General features: G+C 58.7%; 1 protein-coding gene and 1 long non-coding RNA gene across 13 annotated transcripts in view; one reads left to right on the forward strand and one right to left on the reverse strand.

Moving 5' to 3' along the window:
• LOC137422651 (tumor necrosis factor receptor superfamily member 6-like) overlaps positions 1-22,876 on the reverse strand; it is a 163,170-nt gene that overhangs the window by 109,070 nt on the left and 31,224 nt on the right. For 5 of the 12 annotated variants that reach the window (XM_078773132.1, XM_078773138.1, XM_078773136.1 and 2 more), the window contains 2 exons: positions 20,556-20,687; positions 19,401-20,156 (listed from right to left, as the gene is read on the reverse strand). In XM_078773132.1, the coding sequence (XP_078629258.1) occupies positions 20,583-20,687 (105 nt within the window). In that variant the 3' untranslated portion in view covers positions 19,401-20,156; positions 20,556-20,582. Of the gene's footprint in view, positions 1-19,399; positions 20,443-20,555; positions 20,688-22,876 lie in introns of those variants that run through there. The other 7 variants (XM_078773133.1, XM_078773137.1, XM_078773130.1 and 4 more) reach the window with 3 other exon arrangements.
• LOC144890879 (uncharacterized) lies at positions 56-502 on the forward strand. The gene is made up of 2 exons (XR_013622552.1): positions 56-119; positions 316-502. It is a non-coding gene; the product is annotated as an uncharacterized LOC144890879 (long non-coding RNA).

The following is a 22,876-nucleotide window of genomic DNA, read 5'->3' on the forward strand; positions in this document are numbered from 1 at the left end:
TCGATCATGCCGACTCCTCCCGAAGGTCCAGCCGACCAATGCTGATAAACCTTCAGTTCTTTTCAGAATGTTGAATGTATGTTTCAGGGAAATGGACGTCAGTTCTCTAATCGAAGAAGGTATTTAATTGGCACATGAAATGGATTTATTGATTATTGTTTATTTATTTATTCATTGCACATATGGCAAGATGAATTCCTTGTTTTCCCATGACAACACACATCAGTTTATGGTAAAGTAGGTGATAGGTATCCTGTGATATCCTGGTGTGTAATATTGTGCTAACTTTTACCTTTTTTCGTTTTCACTTTTCAGAGCTGTTTACGTCCCGCGATCACAACAACAACAACAACAACAACAACACCTGCACGATTAGTAGAGTGAATGACCATTATTTTATAAAGACGGAAAACAAAGGTGTACCGGTAACTGTTTACTTCTAAATGTACTGACAGGATGTTTCCAGAGATCGAATTGTCATTAAAGCTACTACCAAGTCAAAGTTGTGGAACCGATTTTCATTACATACTGTACTTGATTTAATTTGGAATAAAGTGATTTCCTTAGTCTTTGTGGATGTCAACACCTTAATTAATATGAATCCGCATTGCGTCGAGTGAGAGCTTCGTCGACAATGGTCAGCCGATCGAGTACGCAGCCCTCGCAAACATCTGTAGGCCTAGGCCTAGTTAGGCTAGGTTGTTTGATCTTGGGCTTAGAATTAAAATTCAAATTAATTTTATTGAATGGATAGATCGGGATAGAATGCAGGACTTACGTAGGCTATTTACTAGGCACGTGACAAAAACTTTCAAAAACAAGGAACTCCTTTGCAACTGGTACCATTGGAAAGAGCATGAAAATACCATTAAAATGATACCCAGATCATTGTCCTGGGTCTCATATTAACAGAGATAAAGCATTTTGACATTTACCAATTACGCGCAATTTTGGTCCTTTGTAATCAATGGAAACAAAGGAAAAATGTGTGACCTTGTACCTTATTAACGTGTCGCGGTTATCTTATCGGCATGTGACGGTTACCAATACCATATGTTTGGTCTAACCCACGCGCACGGGCTGTTGGTTGTGTGGTCGTGACGCACGCGCGGCTGTTAGAGCCACGCCCTCCGAAGAGGGTTTTTGGTTTGATATAAGCCGTTACGACTTCCGTTCGCACTTCGCGAGCAGTTGCTGGAGATTTCTGTACAATAAACAAGCTTTGTACCCAACGAAATGGCCTCTCCTTCTCGCCTTCGGCAACTCCTAAACTGGTGACCTCGGTGCCCCCGAACGTATTCGGGGGCTGCAAATGAACACGGCAGGATTGCGACCGCAATTTCTTCCACAAGACCTAAACTCGAACTGCCGGAGTTTTAGCAACGACGAGCGGCCATGTGGTTGGCGCATCGCGCTCGGTTCCTCCTCTCCGACTAGAGGGGCGAGCCTGCTCCGGGACCCTCTGAAGGAACGCCGTTACGAGGCGTCGGCGGCACGGCTGCTCGTAACCTCCGCGCACACAGGCCGAGTACTGCTGCTCGTAACCTCCATGCAAACAGGCCGAGCACTGCTGCTCGTAACCTCCGCGCACACAGGCCGAGCACTGCTGCTCGTAACCTCCACGCACACAGGCCGAGCATTGCTGCTCGTAACCGCCGCGCACACAGGCCGAGCACTGCTGCTCGTAACCTCCGCGCACACAGGCCGAGTACTGCTGCTCGTAACCTCCGCGCACACAGGCCGAGCACTGCTGCTCGTAACCTTCGCGCACTGGCGCCTCGTTACCTTCACGCGCACTGGATCCTCGTTACCTTCGCGTGCACTGCTGCTCGCCACTCCTGCAACTCCTACTGCTGCAACTACAACTGCTACCGCTGCTCGCCACTCCCGCAACTCCTACTGCTGCAACTACAACTGCTACTCGCCACTCCTGCAACTCCTACTGCTGCAACTACAACTGCTACCGCTGCTCGCCACTCGCGCAACTATGACTCCTACTCTACATCCTCGGGAGGCCCGCGAGGAACCTCGGCAGCCTCCCCCGAGGCCTTGACCAGCCCCTCGGTCGACAACCCCACGGCGGCGTTTTTTCGCGCGTACCGGGGCCGGGCCCTGCTCGAGCCTTCTCGACACTACCGAGCGCGCCTGCGAACTACGTATACGCCCATGGTGTGCCTTCTTGGGGGGGGGGGGGGCACATGTAGCGGTTACCTTATTCACGTGTCGCGGTTATCTTATCGGCATGTGACGGTTACCAATACCATATGTTTGGTCTAACCCACGCGCACGGGCTGTTGGTTGTGTGGTCGTGACGCACGCGCGGCTGTTAGAGCCACGCCCTCCGAAGAGGGTTTTTGGTTTGATATAAGCCGTTACGACTTCCGTTCGCACTTCGCGAGCAGTTGCTGGAGATTTCTGTACAATAAACAAGCTTTGTACCCAACGAAATGGCCTCTCCTTCTCGCCTTCGGCAACTCCTAAACTGGTGACCTCGGTGCCCCCGAACGTATTCGGGGGCTGCAAATGAACACGGCAGGATTGCGACCGCAATTTCTTCCACAAGACCTAAACTCGAACTGCCGGAGTTTTAGCAACGACGAGCGGCCATGTGGTTGGCGCATCGCGCTCGGTTCCTCCTCTCCGACTAGAGGGGCGAGCCTGCTCCGGGACCCTCTGAAGGAACGCCGTTACGAGGCGTCGGCGGCACGGCTGCTCGTAACCTCCGCGCACACAGGCCGAGTACTGCTGCTCGTAACCTCCATGCAAACAGGCCGAGCACTGCTGCTCGTAACCTCCGCGCACACAGGCCGAGCACTGCTGCTCGTAACCTCCACGCACACAGGCCGAGCATTGCTGCTCGTAACCGCCGCGCACACAGGCCGAGCACTGCTGCTCGTAACCTCCGCGCACACAGGCCGAGTACTGCTGCTCGTAACCTCCGCGCACACAGGCCGAGCACTGCTGCTCGTAACCTTCGCGCACTGGCGCCTCGTTACCTTCACGCGCACTGGATCCTCGTTACCTTCGCGTGCACTGCTGCTCGCCACTCCTGCAACTCCTACTGCTGCAACTACAACTGCTACCGCTGCTCGCCACTCCCGCAACTCCTACTGCTGCAACTACAACTGCTACTCGCCACTCCTGCAACTCCTACTGCTGCAACTACAACTGCTACCGCTGCTCGCCACTCGCGCAACTATGTCTCCTACTCTACATCCTCGGGAGGCCCGCGAGGAACCTCGGCAGCCTCCCCCGAGGCCTTGACCAGCCCCTCGGTCGACAACCCCACGGCGGCGTTTTTTCGCGCGTACCGGGGCCGGGCCCTGCTCGAACCTTCTCGACACTACCGAGCGCGCCTGCGAACTACGTATACGCCCATGGTGTGCCTTCTTGGGGGGGGGGGGGGGGGGCACATGTAGCGGTTACCTTATTCACGTGTCGCGGTTATCTTATCCGCATGTGATGGTTACCAATACCATACGTTTGGTCTAACCCACGCGCACGGGCTGTTGGTTGTGTGGTCGTGACGCACGCGCGGCTGTTAGAGCCACGCCCTCCGAAGAGGGTTTTTGGTTTGATATAAGCCGTTACGACTTCCGTTCGCGAGCAGTTGCTGGAGATTTCTGTACAATAAACAAGCTTTGTACCCAACGAAATGGCCTCTGCTTCTCGCCTTCGGAAACTCCTAAAACCTGCTTTAATTATTATGGTCAAACACAAGATTTCGGTGCTCAAATTAACTAAATATTAAAACTAGATGTGGATAATTATATTAACTAATACATTAAATTGGTTTCATAACGATATAAACTTGTCTTCAATTAACAAACAATTGTGGGAGGAGTGAGGAGTGGTTAGGCAGTGGGGGAGGGGAGTGAGGCGTGGTTAGGCAGTGGGGGAGGGGAGTGAGGAGTGGTTAGGCAGTGGGGTGGGGGGGGGGGGGAGTGAGGAGTGGTTAGGCAGTGGATTGGGGGGGGGGGGAGTGAGGAGTGGCTAGGCAGTGGGGGAGAAAGGGGTGGTAGTCAGTGGGTCGAGGGGGGAGGAAGGGGTGGTAGTCAGTGGGGGGAGGGGGGGAGGAAGGGGTGGTAGTCAGTGGGGGGAGGGGGGAGGAAGGGGTGGTAGTCAGTGGGGGGAGGGGGGAGGAGGGAGGGGGGAGGCAGGCAGTGGGGGGAGGAAGGGGGTGATAAGCAGTGAGGGGGAGGGGAATGGTGGGAGGGAGGAGAGGAAAGCAGTGGGGGGGGGGTGGGAGGAAGGGGTGGGTGGAGGGCGAGTGAGGAGTGGGTGGGTGGTGGGGGAAGTGAGGGGTGGGTGGGTGGTGGGGGAAGTGAGGGGTGGGTGGGTGGTGGGAGGAGTGAGGGGTGGGTGGGTGGGGGGGAGGGATTGAGGAGTGGGTGGGGAGGAGTGGGTGGGGAGGAGTGGGTGGGTGGGGAGGAGTGGGTGGGTGGGGGGGAGGGATGGAGGAGTGGGTGGGTGGTGGGAGGAGTGAGGGGTGGGTGGGTGGGGGGGAGGGATTGAGGAGTGGGTGGGGAGGAGTGGGTGGGTGGGGAGGAGTGGGTGGGTGGGGGGGAGGGATGGAGGAGTGGGTGGGTGGGGGGGAGGGATGGAGGAGTGGGTGGGTGGGTGGGGGGGAGGGATGGAGGAGTGGGTGGGTGGGTGGGGGGAGGGATGGAGGAGTGGGTGGGGGGGAGGGATGGAGGAGTGGGTGGGTGGGTGGGGGGGAGGGATGGAGGAGTGGGTGGGTGGGGGGGAGGGATGGAGGAGTGGGTGGGTGGCGGGGAGGGATGGAGGAGTGGGTGGGTGGCGGGGAGGGATGGAGGAGTGGGTGGGTGGCGGGGAGGGATGGAGGAGTGGGTGGGTGGGGGGGAGGGATTGAGGAGTGGGTGGGTGGGGGGGAGGGATTGAGGAGTGGGTGGGTGGGGGGGAGGGATTGAGGAGTGGGTGGGTGGGGGGAGGGATTGAGGACTGGGTGGGTGGGGGGAGGGATTGAGGAGTGGGTGGGTGGGGGGGAGGGATTGAGGAGTGGGTGGGTGGGGGGGAGGGATTGAGGAGTGGGTGGGTGGGGGGGAGGGATTGAGGAGTGGGTGGGTGGGGGGGAGGGATTGAGGAGTGGGTGGGTGGGGGGGAAGGATTGAGGAGTGGGTGGGTGGGGGGGAAGGATTGAGGAGTGGGTGGGTGGGGGGGAAGGATTGAGGAGTGTGTGGGTGGGGGGGGAGGGATTGAGGAGTGGGTGGGTGGGGGGGGAGGGATTGAGGAGTGGGTGGGTGGGGGGGAGGGATTGAGGAGTGGGTGGGGGGGAGGGATTGAGGAGTGGGTGGGTGGGGGGGAGGGATTGAGGAGTGGGTGGGTGGGGGGGAGGGATTGAGGAGTGGGTGGGTGGGGGGGAGGGATTGAGGAGTGGGTGGGGGGGGAGGGATTGAGGAGTGGGTGGGGGGGGAGGGATTGAGGAGTGGGTGGGTGGGGGGGGGGAGGGATTGAGGAGTGGGTGGGGGGGAGGGATTGAGGAGTGGGTGGGGGGGAGGGATTGAGGAGTGGGTGGGGGGGAGGGATTGAGGAGTGGGTGGGGGGGAGGGATTGAGGAGTGGGTGGGTGGGTGGGGGGAGGGATTGAGGAGTGGGTGGGTGGTTGGGGGGGAGGGATTGAGGAGTGGGTGGGGGGGAGGGATTGAGGAGTGGTGGGTGGGAGGGAGGGATTGAGGAGTGGGTGGGTGGGGGGGAGGGATTGAGGAGTGGGTGGGTGGGGGGGAGGGATTGAGGAGTGGGTGGGTGGGGGGGAGGGATTGAGGAGTGGGTGGGTAGGGGGAGAGGGATTGAGGAGTGGGTGGGTGGGGGGGGAAGGGATTGAAGAGTGGGTGGGTGGGGGGAGGGATTGAGGAGTGGGTGGGTGGGGGGGAGGGATTGAGGAGTGGGTGGGTGGGGGGAGGGTTGAGGAGTGGGTGGGGGGGAGGGATTGAGGAGTGGGTGGGTGGGGGGGGTGGGATTGAGGAGTGGGTGGGTGAGGGGGGGAGGGATTGAGGAGTGGGTGGGTGAGGGGGGGAGGGATTGAGGAGTGGGTGGGGGGGGGAGTGATTGAGGAGTGGGTGGGTGGGGGGGAGGGATTGAGGAGTGGGTGGGGGGGAGGGATTGTGGAGTGGGTGGGTGGGGGGGGAGGGATTGAGGAGTGGGTGGGTGGGGGGGAGGGATTGAGGAGTGGGTGGGTGGGGGGGAGGGATTGAGGAGTGGGTGGGTGGGGGGGAGGGATTGAGGAGTGGGTGGGTGGGGGGGGAGGGATTGAGGAGTGGGTGGGTGGGGGGGGGATTGTGGAGTGGGTTGGGGGGTGTGGGGGGGGGGAGTGAGGGGTGGGTGGGGGGGGTGTGGGGTGGGTGGGGGGGGTTAGGGGTGGGGTGGGGGGGAGTGAGGGGTGGGGGGGGGGGGGGTAGGGGTGGGTGGGGGGGGTGTGAGGGGTGGGTGGGGGGGAGTGAGAGGTGGGTGGGGGGGAGTGAGGGGTGGGTGGGGGGAGTGAGGGGTGGGTGGGGGGGAGTGAGGGGTGGGTGGGGGGGGGTGGGGGTGGGTGGGGGGGGGGGGTGGGGTGGGTGGGGGGGTTAGTGAGGTGTGGGGTGGGGGGGAGTGAAGGGTGGGTGGGGGGGGAGTGAGGGGTGGGTGGGGGAGGAGTGAGGGGTGGGTGGGGGGGAGTGAGGGGTGGGTGGGGGGTGCGAACATGGATGAAGCGCCAAATGACGTTTTCCTGTCTAATTTTGTTGTCTACAAATTACTGTACAACAAACTCGTGAGAGTATGAGCCATAACTTTCAGAACCACGTTTTACATTTGAACTCTTTGCTACATATCGGTGTCATGTCGTTGTTTATAAACTCTATCCATCGGGTTTAACATGTTTTGTGATGACAAATCACCTACGCACAGTAAATAAATACGTGCTGGTAATTATGAGGTTGAAGCGCGGTGCTGCACGCGCTATGGCTTACGAAAAGAGCAAGCGGACAACGCGGTTCATAACAAAAGAGTCTTTATTAAAATAACTCAAACTGCAGCACTGGTCTCTCCGGGCTGCGCGCCACGTGTGTATCCTGAGGGCACGCCTCTCTCTCGGGCGTGGCCCACCCCCACTTGGTGTGCGGGGTGATGTCACCACGCCAGTGCTTTCGTGTCCGCCACACGCGCCCCCCCAGAATCCCCGCGCACCTGGAGGGTCAGTTTGCGGGGCAAACGGATGACCCGGCCGAAGCGCCCTCTGGCGACTGGCGGCGTCTGGGATGCAGGGATGCCATCTGGGATGCCTCCGGCTGCCCCTGGGATGGGTGCAGGACCGGGGGGGGCGGCGTGGTGGCGGGGCTGGGCAGTGCCGGGGGACCGCCCACAGGGGGGCGGCCCCGACGCGGGGGCAGGGCCGCTGGCGGTGGGTGGTCCACGTCGAGGTGGGCCGGCTTGAGGCGGTCCACAGAAACGCGGTCAGGAGTACCGCCGATGTCCAGGGTGAAGTGCTTCACCCGGTCTCCAGCACGCGGAAAGGCCCGTCGTACGGGGGCCGCAGTGGTGTCCGGTGGGCATCGTGGCGGACGAAGACGTACTCCGCCGTGCGAAGCTCCGGGGCGACGTGCGTCGGTGGGTGCCCATGGTGTGCCGTTGGCACCGGGGCGACCATGGTGCCGTGGAGTCGGGGAGGAACTCGCCCAGCACCCACAGCGGTTGCCCGAAGACCAACTCCGCCGCGGATGCGCGCAGGTCATCCTTGGGCGCCGTCCGGAGGCCCAGCAGGACCCAGGGGAGCCTGTCGACCCAGCCGCCGTCGCGGAGGGTGGCCCGGAGCGCGGCCTTCAATGAGCGGTGGAATCGCTCGCACAGGCCGTTAGCCTGGGGGTGGTAGGCCGTGGTTCGGTGCAGCTGGACCCCGAGCCCCCGCGCGACCGCCCCCCAGAGCTCCGAGGTGAACTGGGGGCTGCGGTCGGACGAGATGTCTGAGGGGGCACCGAACCGGGCGACCCAGGTGGCGATGAACGGCTGCGCGACGTCCGCCGCCGTCGTCGATGCCAAGGGCACGGTCTCCAGCCACCGGGTGATGCGGTCCACCATGGTGAGGACGTGGGTGAAACCCCGCGAGGGGGGCAGAGGTCCCACCAGGTCCACGTGGACATGGTCAAACCGGCGTTCCGGCACCGTAAACGGGGCCAATGGGGCCTGGGTGTGCCGGTGCACCTTGGCGCGCTGGCATGCGAGGCACGTCCTGGCCCAGCCGTGGACAGCCTTCCGGAGGCCATGCCAGACGAATTTGTCGGCGATCAACCTCTGGGAGGCCCTCGTGCCCGGGTGGGACAGGCCGTGGATGGCGGCAAACACCTGGCGCTGCCAGCCCGCAGGCACGATGGGGCGAGGCCGCCCGAGGGAGACGTCGCACAAGAGGGCCGCGTCCGTGCCGTTGAACGGCACCTCGGTGACGCGGAGGCCTGTGACGGCGGTCCGCAAGGCCTGGACGTCGGGGTCAGCGGCCTGGTCCGCTGCCATCCGGGCATAGTCAATGCCGAGGTGGACTGCGTGGGCGACGGACCGGGAAAGGCAATCCGCCACCGGGTTGTCCTTCCCCGCGACGTGCCGGATGTCCGTCGTGTACTCGGACACGGCCGAGAGGTGACGCTGCTGCCGGGCCGACCACGGCTCGGTGACCTTGCCCATCGCGAAGACCAGCGGCTTGTGGTCGACGAAGGCCGTGAACGCACGGCCCTCGAGCAGATGGCGGGAGTGCCTGACCGCCAAGTGAAGCCCGAGCAACTCACGGTCGAAGGTACTGTAGCGGCGTTCGGGCGGCCGAAGCTGCCGGCTAAAGAACGCCAGCGGTTGCCAGGCACCACGCACCCATTGCTCGTGCACCGCGCCCATCGCGTCGTCCGAGGCGTCGGTGGTGAGGGCGATCGGTGCATCGGGCACCGGGTGCGAGAGCTTGGTGGCGTTAGCCAAGGCGAGCTTCGCACCCGTGAACGCCGCGTCCATCTGCTCGGTCCAGGTAACGTCACCTTTGCCCGGCTTACCTCGGAGAGCTTCGTGCAGGGGGCGCAGGAGCTGGGCGATACGGGGCAGGAACCGATGGTAAAAGTTCACCATGCCCAGGAACTCCTGGAGCCCCCTGATCGTGCGGGGGCACAGAAACCCCTTCACCGCCTCCACCTTGGCCGGCAGGGGGACGGCTCCGTGCCTGGTGACGCGGTGCCCCAAAAAATCGATTTTGGCGACGCCGAACCGGCACTTTGCGGGGATCACAATCAGGCCATGCTGGCCCAGGCATTCGAAGAGCGTGCGGAGGTGGTGTAGGTGCTCTTCGTGGGACGCGCTGGCGACGAGGATATCGTCCAGGTAGACGTATACAAAATCCAAGTCGCGCAGGACGCTGTCCATCAGCCGCTGAAATGCCTGAGCCGCATTCTTCAAACCGAAGGGCATCCGTAGGAATTCGAAAAGTCCGAATGGCGTGATGACCGCCGTCTTCGGGATGTCCTCCGGCCTGACGGGGACCTGATGGTAGCCGCGTATGAGGTCCACCTTCAAGAAGAAGAACATGCCCGCCAAACGGGCGGAAAAGTCCTGAATGTGGGGGACGGGGTAGCGGTCGGGGCTGGTGGTGTCATTGAGACGGCGATAGTCCCCGCACGGTCGCCATCCCCCGCCGGGCTTCGGCACGATGTGCAGCGGCGATGCCCAAGCACTCTCTGAGCGCCGAACGATGCCGAGTCGCTCCAGGGTAGCGAACGCCGCTTTTGCTACCGCGAGCTTCGTCGGCTCGAGGCGGCGTGCCCGGGCGTATACCGGTGGCCCGACGGTGGGGATGTGATGTGCCACCCTGTGCTTGACAGCCCCCGCCGAGAAGGTGGGCCGCGTGAGGGCCGGGAAGCTGGCGAGGAGGCGGGTGAATTCGTCCGCTGCCGGAAGCGTACAGATCAACGTGGCCAGAACCGAACCGTTCGGCAAGCCGCTCGGTGAGCCGCTCAGTGAGCTGCTTGACGAGCTGGGCAGCGCACAAGCGAGCGAGCTGAACGTTTCGGCCTGGACAAGATGTCTGTGCTTTACGTCGACCAGGAGCCCATTTGCGCACAGGAAGTCCACGCCAAGCAATGCCATGGGCACGTCGGCGGTGACGAACGACCATCGGAAAACCTGCCCTCCGATCTGCAGAGAGAGGCAGCGTTTTCCGTACGTACGAATGGGCGTCCCGTTCGCGGCAAGCAGCGCGGGGCCCCTGCCCGCGGTTTCCTTGTCCGACATATCGGCAGGAACGACACTCACCTGCGCTCCCGTGTTGCACAGGTAACGGCGCCCGGATAAGGTGTCCGTTATGAACAGTAGGCTGTTCGAACAGCCGGCGCTCATTGCCACTATCGAGCGCCGGCCCGGGCGTTTCCCGACCTGTCGAAGGAGCACGGCGGGTGACACTGTCGAGCCTCGTGGCAGAACCTGGCGTGGAACTGGCACCAGGTGGTGGAGTTGGAGGAGCGCAGCTGGCTCCGCCAGGCTGGTGGAGTCGGCGGTTTTCTCCGCGGTGGCGGTTTTCTCCGTGGTGATAGGCGGGGTGTGGCGGCCGCCACGAGGCGCGCGTCGGGATAGGCCGGAGGTTCCGCAGCCACGAGGCGTGCGTCAGGGTAGTGGTCCACCACCTCCGCAGCCGCCGCAGCCTCGGGAGCCGCGACGGCCGCCCCGAAACCCGCCCGCGTGTCCAAAGCCGTGAAGTACCTGTCTGCCTCGGCGGCCAGAGCTCGGGGTTCCGTTATCACGGTACCGGCCAACGCGAGGCGTACCTGTGCTGGTAATTGGCGATGGAAAAGTGCCCGGAATAGAAAACCCGGGGCTTCGTCACCCAACAGCGACAGCATATGGTCCATTCGGACCGACGGGCGCGTGTCGCCGAGCTCGGGGATATCCAGGAGGTGGTCGGCCCGTACGTCCTCCGTGAGGCCGAACGTGGCTAGGAGTAGCCGCTTGAGCGCCTCGTACTTGTGGCCGTCTGGTGGGTGGCGAAGGACGGACACAACTCGAGCGGCCGTGCCGGGCCCGAGGGAGGCGACGACGTGGCAGTAGCGCGTGTCGTCGCTGGTGATGCGCCGAAGCTGAAACTGGGCTTCAGCTTGGTCGAACCAAACTTCGGCCTGGGCCTCCCAAAATTCGGGAAGCTTGACCGACCCCGCGTTGTTTGCCATCACAATGGCATCGTGTTCGGATGGATCTCTACGGCTGATCCAACGTCGAGGTCACCAAATGAAGCGCGGTGCTGCACGCGCTAAGGCTTACGAAAAGAGCAAGCGGACAACGCGGTTCATAACAAAAGAGTTTATTAAAAGAACTCAAACTGCAGCACTGGTCTCTCCGGGCTGCGCGCCCGTATATATCCTGAGGCCACGCCTCTCTCTCGGGCGTGGCCCACCCCCACTTGGTGTGCGGGGTGATGTCACCACGCCAGTGCTTTCGTGTCCGCCACAAGGTTACCGGATGTGTAAATCTCTTTTCTTATCCAATTATGTGCATCTTCAAACAAATGAGTTTATCCATTCTGTAATATGGAGATCGCCCATTGGCCAAATGGATGGAGGGGTTGGATATAATTGTTGGATAAATTCATAATTACATGTCTATCAGATCCAGATATTCTGCAACCGACAAGTCCAGGTAGCCCAGGATCAGTATCAGGTTAGTTCTTCAACTTCTTTGTCCACCTCATTTTATTTTTTATTTTTTTATTTCTTTCTTTCTTTCCTTTCGACGTCTTGGATTGGAATCCCCACTTTAATATAATTTCACCCTCTTTATAATGTGTGCAGCCATCCAAGGAACCTGTAATTGTAAACAGTTGTGGTGCTGTGCACACACGACTCGATTGCCAGAGAGGTAGGCCACAACGCGTGGATACAACAAGAGCCTTTATTAAGAGCTCGCACTTCAGCACTGGGTGGGCTCGAGCTTAGAGCCCGCATATATGTCCCGAGGCCACGCCTTGCCCCCGGGCGTGGCCGATCGGCCGAAAGGCAGGGCATGCATTTCAGTTCCCCGCCAGGACGCTCGCGCCACCCACTGGTGCGCGGAATTATTGTCCCTTGTGCCCGCCACACGCGCCCCCCCAGAATTCCCGCGCACCTGAAGGGTGAGCTTGCGGGGAAGCCGGATGACCCGGCCGAAACGCCCCCTGGCGATGCGTGCAGGGCTGGGGGGTAGCGGGACGGCGGGGCTGGGGGGTGCCGGGGGTATGACCGCCGGGGGGCGGTCTCGACGTGGAGGCAGAGCTGCTTGTGGGGGGTGGTCCAGATCGAGGTTTGCCGGCTTGAGGCGGTCCACGGAGATACGATCCAGGGCACCGCCGATGTCGACGGTGAAATATTTGTCCCCGGTCTCCAGCACGCGGAAGGGCCCGTCGTACGGGGGCCGTAGCGGTGCCCGGCGGGCGTCGTGCTGGACGAAGACATACTCCGCCGTGCGAAGCTCTGGGGCGACGTGGGAGGACGGGCAACCGTGGTGTGCCTTCGGCACCGGGGCGAACCTCCGGGTGGTCTCCTGCAGGGTGGAGCGCTGTTGCGCCGTGGACCAAGGAGCCGTGGAGTCGGGGATAAATTCGCCCGGTACCCGCAGTGGTTGCCCGAAGACCAGCTCCGCCGAGGACGTGCGCAGGTCGTCCTTGGGCGCCGTCCCGAGGCCCAGCAGGACCCAGGGGAGCCTGTCGGCCCAGCTGCCTTCGCGGAGGCTGGCCTGGAGCACGGCCTTCATCGAGCGATGAAAGCGCTCGCACAGGCCGTTGGCCTGGGGGTGGTAGGCCGTGGTGCGGTGCAGTTTGATGCCGAGCCCTTGCGCCACCGCGCCCCAGAGCTCCGAGGTGAACTGGGGGCCATGGTCGGACGAGATGTCCGAGGGGGCACCGAACTGGGCAACCCAAGTGGCGATGAAGGCTTGCGCCACATCAGCCGCAGACGTCGCCGCCAATGGCACAGCCTCCGGCTACCGTGTGGTGCGGTCCACCATGGTGAGGAGGTGGGTGAACCCCCACGAGGGGGGCAGAGTTCCCACCAAGTCGACGTGCACGTGGTCGAACCGACGCTTGGACACCGTAAACGGGGCCAACGGGGCCTGGGTGTGGCCGTGGACCTTTGCGCGCTGGCACGCGAGGCACATCCTGGCCCAGTCGCGGACGTCCTTCCTGAGGCCATGCCAGACGAACTTCGCCACGACGAGCTTCTGGGAGGCCTTCGTGTCTGGGTGGGACAGGCCGTGGATGGCGTCGAAAACCGGGGGCTGCCAGCCAGCGGGCACGACGGGGCGAGGCCGACCGAGGGAGACGTCACACAGGAGGGCCGTGCCCGCGACGTCGAACGGCACCTCAGTGACGCGGAGGCCCGTGACGGCGATCCGCAAGGCCTGGATGCCGGGGTCGTCGGTCTGGTCCTCCGCCATCCGGGCATAGTCGATCCCGAGGTGGACCGCGTGCGCGACGGACCGGGAAAGGCAATCCGCCACCGGGTTGTCTTTACCCGCGACGTGACGGATGTCCGTCGTGTACTCGGACACGGCAGAGAGGTGACGCTGCTGCCGTGCCGACCATGGCTTGGCGACCTTGGCCATCGCGAACACAAGGGGCTTGTGGTCCACGAAAGCTGTGAACGGGCGGCCCTCGAGCAGATGGCGGAAGTGTCGGACCGCCAGGTGGAGCCCGAGCAGCTCGCGGTCGAAGGTGCTGTAGCGGCGTTCGTGCGGGCGAAGCTGCCGGCTAAAAAACGCCAGCGGCTGCCAAGCACCACGCACCCACTGCTCGTGCACCGCGCCCACCGCGTAGTCCGACGCATCGGTGGTGAGGGCGATCGGTGCATCGGGCGCCGGGTGCGCCAGCATGGTGGCGTTGGCCAGGGCCAGCTTTGCGCCCGCAAATGCCGCGGCCATCGGCTCCGACCAGGCGATGTCACCTTTGCCCGGCTTGCCCTGGATGGCCTCGTGCAGGGGGCGGAGGAGCTGCGCGACGTGGGGCACGAAGCAGTGGGAAAGATTTACCATGCCCAGGAAATCCTGGGGCCCCTTGATCGTGCGGGGCGTGGGAAATCCCTGACCACCTCCACCTTGGCCGGTAAAGGGACGGCCCCGTGCCTGGTGATGCGGTGCCCCAAGAAGTCGATGGCGGCGACGCCGAAACGGCACTTTGCGGGGTTGATGATCAGGCCATGCTGGCCCAGGCGTTCGAAAAGCGTGCGGAGGTGGAGCAGGCGCTCCTCCCGGGACGCGCTCGCGCCACGATGTCGTCCAGGTAGACATAGATGAAAGGTAAGTCGCGCAAGACGCTGTCCATGAGCCGTTGGAACGCCTGGGCCGCATTCTTCCACCCAAAAGGCATTCGCAGGAACTCAAAGAGGCCGAAAGGGGTGATGACGGCAGTCTTTGGGACATCGTCCGGTTGTACGGGGACCTGGTGGTAGCCCCGGATGAGGTCCACCTTGGAGAACACGGTCGTGTTTGCCAAGCGGGCGGAAAAGTCCTGGATATGCGGGACTGGGTAGCGGTCGGGGGTGGTGGCATCATTGAGCCCGTGGTAGTCACCGCACGGCCGCCATCCTCCGCCGGGCTTTTTTTTTTTTTTTTTTTTTTTTTTTTTTTTTTTTTTTTTTGTATACAAGATCGAGGCTCGTGAAAGAGCGAACATTAATCACACAGAAAGACAAACCGACACATAAAACTATAACATAGGGAGCGGTAGACAAGATGGGGAGAGAGGGGGAAGGACACAAACACAACATTTGAGAGCAGGGACCGAGAGACATGGAGACATCGAGAGATCTGAGAGAGGGCGAGGGCTTTGGGGGGGGGGGGGCGTGGGAAGGGGGCAGTGGGAGAGGTATAAAACATATGGACACTGCCAGGACTTCCAGGAAAGAAGTTGGAATTTCAAACAAGGTGGATCTGGGGTGAATTAGCGGGGGTAGAAAAGATCAAGGTTTTGGATGGGGGAAGATAAGAGATGGTGGTGAACATCTGTTTTAAAGACCTGGAGGGAGGAGTGGGATTGAAGGGAGTGAGGGAGTTTGTTCCAGAGGCGGGAGAAAAGAGGAATGAAAGAGTGAAGGTGAGCGGAGAGCCGAGATTTCGGCAGTTTAACCATCAGAGGGTTGCTGGCAGATCTTGTGCGACCTGTAGGAATATTTGGGGGACAGAGCACAGAGAGAGCTGGGGGTGCAAGGCCGGAGAGGAGTCGGTAGAAGACAGAAAGACCACCTACCTGCCTGCGGTGAGTGAGTGAAAGGCCCTCAGAGATAGCTTCATCGCGGGAGATTCCAATAATTCTGAAAGCTTTGGTTTCAACAGCGTTAAGCCGAGCTAGGTGTGAGGCAGGAGCACCGGCCCATAGGGGAGAACAGTATTCCATTGAGCTGCGGATGAAAGCCTTGTATGTGGTGAGGAGCTCAGGTGTGCCGAGGAAGGACTTCGCACGACGGAGGATGCCCAGTCGGCGACTGGCTTTGGAGGCCAGCTTGGAAATGTGGTTTTCCCAAGAAAGATCATGGCAGATAGTGAGACCCAAAATCTTGAGCGACAGAACTTCTTGGAGAGGATTGTTGAGAAAGTAGATGGGAGGGTTGTCCAGTCGATCTTTTCGGAGAGACATAGTAAGAGTGTGAGATTTGTCAGGATTGAAAGACATGTTCCACTTGTTTGACCAGTCTGTGATTTTGTCCAGGTCTTCAGAGAGTGAGGAGGCAGCAGACTGCCGATCTGAGGGAAGAGGAATGGAGCGGCAGAGAGTGGAGTCATCAGCAAAGAGATAGAGAGGATTTTCGAGAGAGTCAGAGAGATCATTGATGAAGACCAGAAAAAGCACGGGGCCCAGAACACTGCCTTGGGGAACTCCAGCCTGAACAGGAAGAGGAGATGAGAGAAACCCATTCAGGGCCACACGTTGACGACGACTAGAGAGGAAGTCCGCCAGCCATGCGTGGAGATTTCCATGGATACCAAAGGAGGAGAGTTTGGTGAGCAGAGCGGGGTGCCAGACCGTGTCGAAGGCACGTGATATGTCGAGGGAGACAGCTCTAATTTCCTGTTTGGCATTGAGGACCTCCATCCATTGTTGAGACAGCAGAAGCAGCATGTCCAGAGTAGAGTGACCTGGTCTGAAACCAAATTGATGATCAGAGATCAAGCCATTGGAGAAGAGGAAAGATTTCATATCAGAAGCAATGATGGATTCCATGACTTTGCTGATAATTGGGAGAAGGCTGATTGGTCTGTAGTTGCTAGGATCTGTTTTTGCACCTTTTTTGTGCAAAGCGGTGATGTTGACTGATTTCCAAGCAGATGGCAGTTGACCTTGAGCAAAAGAGAGGGTGAAGAGAACAGAGAGAGGGTGAGATAGAGCAGCAGAGCAGGATTTTAGGACCCGTGGGCTGATGCCGTCGGGTCCAGTTGCAGAATCAGAGTCGAGGGTTGACAGAAACTTTTCCACCTTGTCAGGAGGAAAGGACACGGAGTCCAGGAGCAGCAGGGTACGACTGGGTATGGTGGGTACAGAGAGGGATGGGTTTGGGACACAAGATTTAGAGGCAAACACAGAGTTGAGGCATTCAGCTTTTTCACGTGCGGAGTCAGCTGTGTAGCCGTTTGAGGTAAGGGAGGGGATGGAGGGGGAACAAACACCAGAAACGGATTTGACCAGACGCCACCAGGATTTGGCTTCGGCACAATGTGCAGAGGAGAGGCCCAAGCGCTGTTGGAGCGCCGTACGATACCCAGCCGTTCCAGCGTGGCGAACTCAGCTTTCGCCATGGCTAGCTTCATGGGGTCGAGTCGGCGTGCCCGGGTGTAGACTGGCGGCCCGACCGTGGGGATATGGTGCTCCACCCCGTGTTTGACGGCCACCGCTGAGAAGGTGGGCCGCGTGAGGGCCGGGAAACTGGCGAGGAGGCGGGTAAACTCGTCCGCTGCCGAGAAGCGTGCAGACGAACTTCGCCGGGACGGAACCTTTCAGCAAGCCGCTTGGCAAACCGCTCAGCGAGCTGCTCAACGAGCCGCTCAGTGAACAAGCGAGCGAGCTGAAGGTTTCGTCCTGGACGAGATGTCTGTGCTTAACGTCGACCAACAGCCCATGCGCACATAGGAATTCCGCGCCGAGCAGGCCCATTGGCACGCTGGCGGTGACGAACGACCATTGAAAGCGCTGCCCTCCGAACCGCAGTGAGAGGCAACGCTTCCCGAATGTGCGGATGGGTGTACCGTTGGCGGCAAGCAAAGCAGGGCCCCGGCCCACGGCTTGCTTGTCGGACGCGGAGGCAGGGAGGACGCTTACCTGCGCTCCCGTGTCGCAAAGAAAATGGCGCCCGGACAAGGTGTCCGTGATGAACAGGAGGCTGCCGGAATGGCCGACGCTCAGGGCCGCAAGTGAGCGCCGGCCCGGTCGTTTCCCGACCCGTCAAAAGAACATGGCGGGCGGCACGTTTTAGCCTTGCGGCCGAACCTGGCATGGGAGTAGCACCAGGTTTGCGGTGGTGGCGGCCGCGTCGGCCGTCCCGGCGGCGGTGGTGGTGGCGGCGGTGGTAGTGGGAGGGGCGCAGCAGCGGCCACGAGGGAAGCTGGGGGCGCTGTAGCCCCTGCACCGGGATCCACTACGGCAGCACCGTAAACCGACCGCGTGTCGCAGGCCGTGAAAAACTTGTCGGCCTCTCCGGCCATGGCGCGGGGTTCCGTGATGTTGGAACCGGCCAGCGCGAGGCGCACCTGTATCGGTAGCTGGCGGAGGAAAAGTGCACGGAATAAGAAATCTGGGCGCTGGTCTCCAAGCAGGGACAGCATGAAATCCATCCGGACGGATGGTCGTGTGTCGCCGAGGGCGGGAAGGTCCAGGAGGCGGTCGGCACGTTCGATCTCCGTGAGCCCGAACGTGGCGAGGAGGAGACGTTTGAGCGCCTCGTACTTGTGGTCGCCCGGCGGGCGCCGAAGGATGGACACGATGTGGGCGGCAGTGCCGGGCCCGAGGGCGGCGAGCACGTGGTAGTACCGGGTCTCGTCCGCCGTGATGCCCTGGAGTTGGAATTGAGCTTCGGCTTGCACAAACCAAACGTCGGCTTGCGCTTCCCAAAACTCCGGGAGTTTGATTGCGACGGCGTTGGTAGCCATGGCGCGTTCGGGGGTCAGCAACGGTTGAACCAATCGGGGTCACCAGTGTGGTGCTGTGCACACACGACTCGATTGCCAGAGAGGTCGGCCACAACGCGTGGATACAACAAGAGTCTTTATTAAGAGCTCGCACTTCAGCACTGGGCGGGCTCGAGCTTAGAGCCCGCATATATGTCCCGAGGCCACGCCTTGCCCCCGGGCGTGCATTTCAGTTCCCCGCCTGGACGCTCGCGCCACCCACTGGTGCGCGGAATTATTGTCCCTTGTGCCCGCCACACAGTGCTCTTTTTTATTTGTTCTCTCTTTCATGAGTAGTTTCCTTAACCTGACCTGAGTGTACACACGAGATAGGCCATGACGTATGACATATGGTGAGGACAGACATGTGAGGGAGGGTCTGGACATAAGGGAAAACATGGTGAAAGGCCTCAGTGAGTGTTGGCCTGGCAGGATGGCTTTGAGATACACACAATCTCCTCTAAGCTGTCTCGTGTCTAGTATGGGTTTGAATCCCAACCCAGCTACAAACTGTCATCCTGGTGCTTCGCAGGTTGGGTGATTCGTCAATGTGTGTGTAACTGTGTGTCCTGTGTGTAAATGTGTAACTGTGTGTAAATGTGTGTCCCCGACTCTTTCATAGGAGAGGGGGGTGGGCTTATGCTCGGGACGGGGGAGGTTACACTCCTACCCTCATCAAACTCTACCCCCAGCTCGCTTCCGAGTTATTGGGGACCCTCCACCCGCTCGGCCATCTCACTCGCTTCCGCCATCTGCGGTGAGAAAGCAGTTCTCCCGCGTGCGTATTTTACCTCAGACAAAGAGAACCTCAGATTGTTTTACTTCCGCCATCCGTGGTTTTGCGACGCGCTGTCTTGCGCTCTTCCCAACAACAATCGACTAAAAATTTGGACACCCCAGTACCTCCCCCTCGACGAGAGAAAGACAATCGTTAAAAAATTTTGATTCCAAATGCTGAGCGCAATTTGCACCCAGCGGGTGTCGATCTCGCAACCCTCAGACACCGAGTGCCCACTGAGTCCAAATCACACACTGCTGACACCAGTTGTCGTGGTGTGAGAAAGTTCATATCCCACTACTTGACAAAGTTGTCATGTTCCTGGGGATTAAGATCCTCCAAGGTAACTAGTAGCTGAGCGAGCTTTACACTCCGAGGCGTTCAAACCAATGGCGGTGTGAATTCGCGTGGGAGATGAGGGCAGCGAAGCTCTTACGTTCACGGGGACCCCACTGGACGTCTTCGACCCTGTTAATCAACTCAACCGACACAGAATTATAATGCAAAAATACCAGCTTTATTGAAAGAAATGCACGGTAAAACTAATATCCGAATTCGTCACTGTAATTCGTCAATGTAAATGTAAATGTTAAATTCGTCAATGTAACACGGAAATACTCCTCAGAGAAAAAAAATAAAATAAGCACAAGTTGCTTCAAATGAATCCAAACCTATGGCAAAATTACGATAGAAAAAAACAAAGTTGGCCACAAGAGGCAGTACCTTCTCACATATAATGTGCAGATAGCGAGTAGCAGACACACAACCCAGACAGAAGGCCACCTTGATAGCGAGTAGCAGACACACAACCCAGACAGAAGGCCACCTTAATAGCGAGTAGCAGACACAACCCTGACAGAAGGCCACCTTGATAGCGAGTAGCAGACACACAACCCTGACGTGTACCTTCTTGGCACAATTCCTCTAAGTTATAAAAAAAAAACCTATAAAAAAACCTTTTTCAGTCCAGATGTTAAAACCTTTGGTCCTGAAGAGAGATTCATTACTCGGGTCTGGTAGTGGCAATGGAGGTCCTTGTGAAACCTCCTGCCCTCCAACTCTCCCACCCCCAAATCACTTCATTCAATGATGTGTGAAACTTATCCTCTCCAACCAATAATTAAAAATAATCCTCAAGGATCTCTGTTTCTGTTGTGATTGTAATCTGCCCGAAGTTGTGGGATTGGTGGTCACTTGGGCTGAATGGATGGAGTTGTCTTTTTCTTGTTTTCTTACATTCCTTGTATGCATCCCTACAAAGACAAAACAATCGATGTTTGTCAAAACAACACAGTATAAGCTTGTAATGCTAATTGGACACCAATGTGTTCTGGAAATGTACATTTTTTTAGTCGAAATGAAAAAGTGAAGTCTTTTCTGAAAGCAGTCGAGAAGTCCTCCAATCATGGAAGAGTGACATGAAAGGAGGTAGAAGGTGACAGATCGACAATGGAAGAATGGGACAATAGACAAACAATAAGGGGATGAATGAGCATCAGTGGGGACTAGAATGAAATAGAGGAACCTTCGAAAGGGGATCTGTTTAGGAAAGTTAAAAGATTAATTTAGGATGTGATCATCAAATAAATAATTGCAGAGATCGATGGACAAAACACATGAAACTTTAGCCTTCTTTATACGCATTGACTTACTCTTTACTTCCATTGAGAAGAAAATGTTCACGAGTGTAGGAAGACAACTGCAGGAAGTCTGTCAGGTTCTTCGTCAGTCTTGATAGCATCTCGTTTGCTGGAACGACCATTTTTGTCAAACGTGAAACGAGCCTGAACAGGTAAATCGGGTTTTGGGTGAGTTGAGAATAACAGATCAGAGTTCATTTTATTCTCAAACTCTCTTTTTTTTTTTTTTTTTTTTTTTTTTTTTTTTTTTTTTTTTTTTTTTTTTTTTTTTTTTTTTTTTTTTTTTTTTTTTTTTTTTTTTTTTTTTTTTTTTTTTTTTTTTTGTATACAAGATCGAGGCTCGTGAAAGAGCGAAAATTAATCACACAGAAAGACAAACAGACACATAAAACAAATAACATCGGGAGCGGTAGACAAGATGGGGAGAGAGGGGGAAGGACACAAACACAACATTTGAGAGCAGGGACCGAGAGACATGGAGACATCGAGAGATCTGTGGGAGGGAGAGGGCTTTGGGGGGGAGGCATGTGAAGGGGGGAGGCATGTGAAAGGGGGGAGGCATGTGAAGGGGGGGGGGGGTGGGAGAGGTATAAACATATGGACACTGCCAGGATTTCCAGGAAATAAGTTGGAATTTCAAATAAGGTGGATCTGGGGTGAATTAGTGGGGGTAGAAAAGATCAAGGTTATGGATGGGGGAAGATAAGAGATGGTGGTGAACAGCTGTTTTAAAGACCTGGAGGGAGGAGAGGGATTGAAGGGAGTGTGGGAGTTTGTTCCACAGGCGGGAGAAAAGAGGAATGAAAGAGTGAAGGTGAGCAGAGAGCCGAGATTTCGGCAGTTTAACCATCAGAGGGTTGCTGGCAGATCTTGTGCGACCTGTAGGAATATTTGGGGGACAGAGCACGGAGAGAGCTGGGGGAGCAAGGCCGGAGAGGAGTCGGTAGAAGACAGAAAGACCACCTACCTGCCTGCGGTGAGTGAGTGAAAGGCCCTCAGAGATAGCTTCATCGCGGGAGATTCCAATGATTTTGAAAGCTTTGGATTCAACAGCGTGAAGCCGAGCCAGGTGTGAGGCAGGAGCACCAGCCCATAGGGGAGAACAGTATTCCATTGAGCTGCGGATGAAAGCCTTGTATGTGGTGAGGAATCTAATCTAATCGCATTAAATCGAATCGCTCTAAACAAAATCGCATTGTACAATAAAGATTATTCAGAGGACGTAGAATGTTTCAGGTAATTTTAAGCATAAATGTGTCAACACAAACGTGAAAAAACTTTCCCTCCAGCTAATTAGAACAGGCCACAGCATGAACATGTTTGATTGAATGAGCAAACAAAATCACTTTTACCAGCGTGCTTCCAAAGCGTGCCGTCCCGTCCCTGCTTACCCAGCGTGCCGTCCCGTCCCTGATTCCCCAGCGTGCCGTCCCGTCCCTGCTTACCCAGCGTGCCGTCCCGTCCCTGATTCCCCAGTGTGCCGTCCCGTCCCTGCTTCCCCCAGCATGCTGCCCCGTCCCTGCTTACCCAGTGTGCTGTCCCGTCCCTGCTTCCCCAGCGTGCCGTCCCGTCCATGCTTCCCCAGCGTGCCCTCCCGTCCCTGCTTACCCAGCGTGCCGTCCCGTCCCTGATTCCCCAGCGTGCCGTCCCGTCCCTGCTTACCCAGTGTGCCGTCCCGTCCCTGATTCCCCAGTGTGCCGTCCCGTCCCTGCTTCCCCCAGCATGCCGTCCCGTCCCTGATTCCCCAGCGTGCCGTCCCGTCCCTGCTTCCCCAGCGTGCCGTCCCGTCCCTGCTTCCCCCAGCATGCCGCCCCGTCCCTGCTTACCCAGCGTGCTGTCCCGCCCCTGCTTCCCCAGCGTGCCGTCCCGTCCATGCTTCCCCAGCGTGCCGCCCGGGTCCCTGCTTCCCCAGCGTGCCTCCCCGTCCCTGCTTCCCCCAGCATGCTGCCCCGCCCCTGCTTCCCGAGCATGCCGTCCCGTCCCTGCTTCCCCAGCGTGCCGTCCCGTCCCTGCTTCCCCAGCGTGCCGTCCCGTCCCTGCTTCCCCAGCGTGCCATCCCGTCCCGTCCCTGCTTCCCCAGCGAGCCGTCCCTGCTTCCCCCAGTGTGCCGCCCCGTCCCTGCTTCCCCAGCGTGCCGTCCCGTCCCTGCTTCCCCCAGTGTGCCGCCCCGTCCCTGCCGCCCCATCACTGCTTCCCCAGCGTGCTGCCCCGTCCCTGCTTCCCCAGTGTGCCGCCCCACCTCCTCCCCTCTTTCACGTCCTTGTCAACAGCACTTCTCTTACACTCTGGACCTCAAAAATCCTAGGTTTTCACTACAATTTGACAAATCTCTC

Source organism: Myxine glutinosa, chromosome 2 (genome assembly GCF_964187855.1).
Source record: "Myxine glutinosa chromosome 2, kmMyxGlut1.1, whole genome shotgun sequence".
Taxonomy (NCBI): Eukaryota; Metazoa; Chordata; class Myxini; order Myxiniformes; family Myxinidae; genus Myxine; species Myxine glutinosa.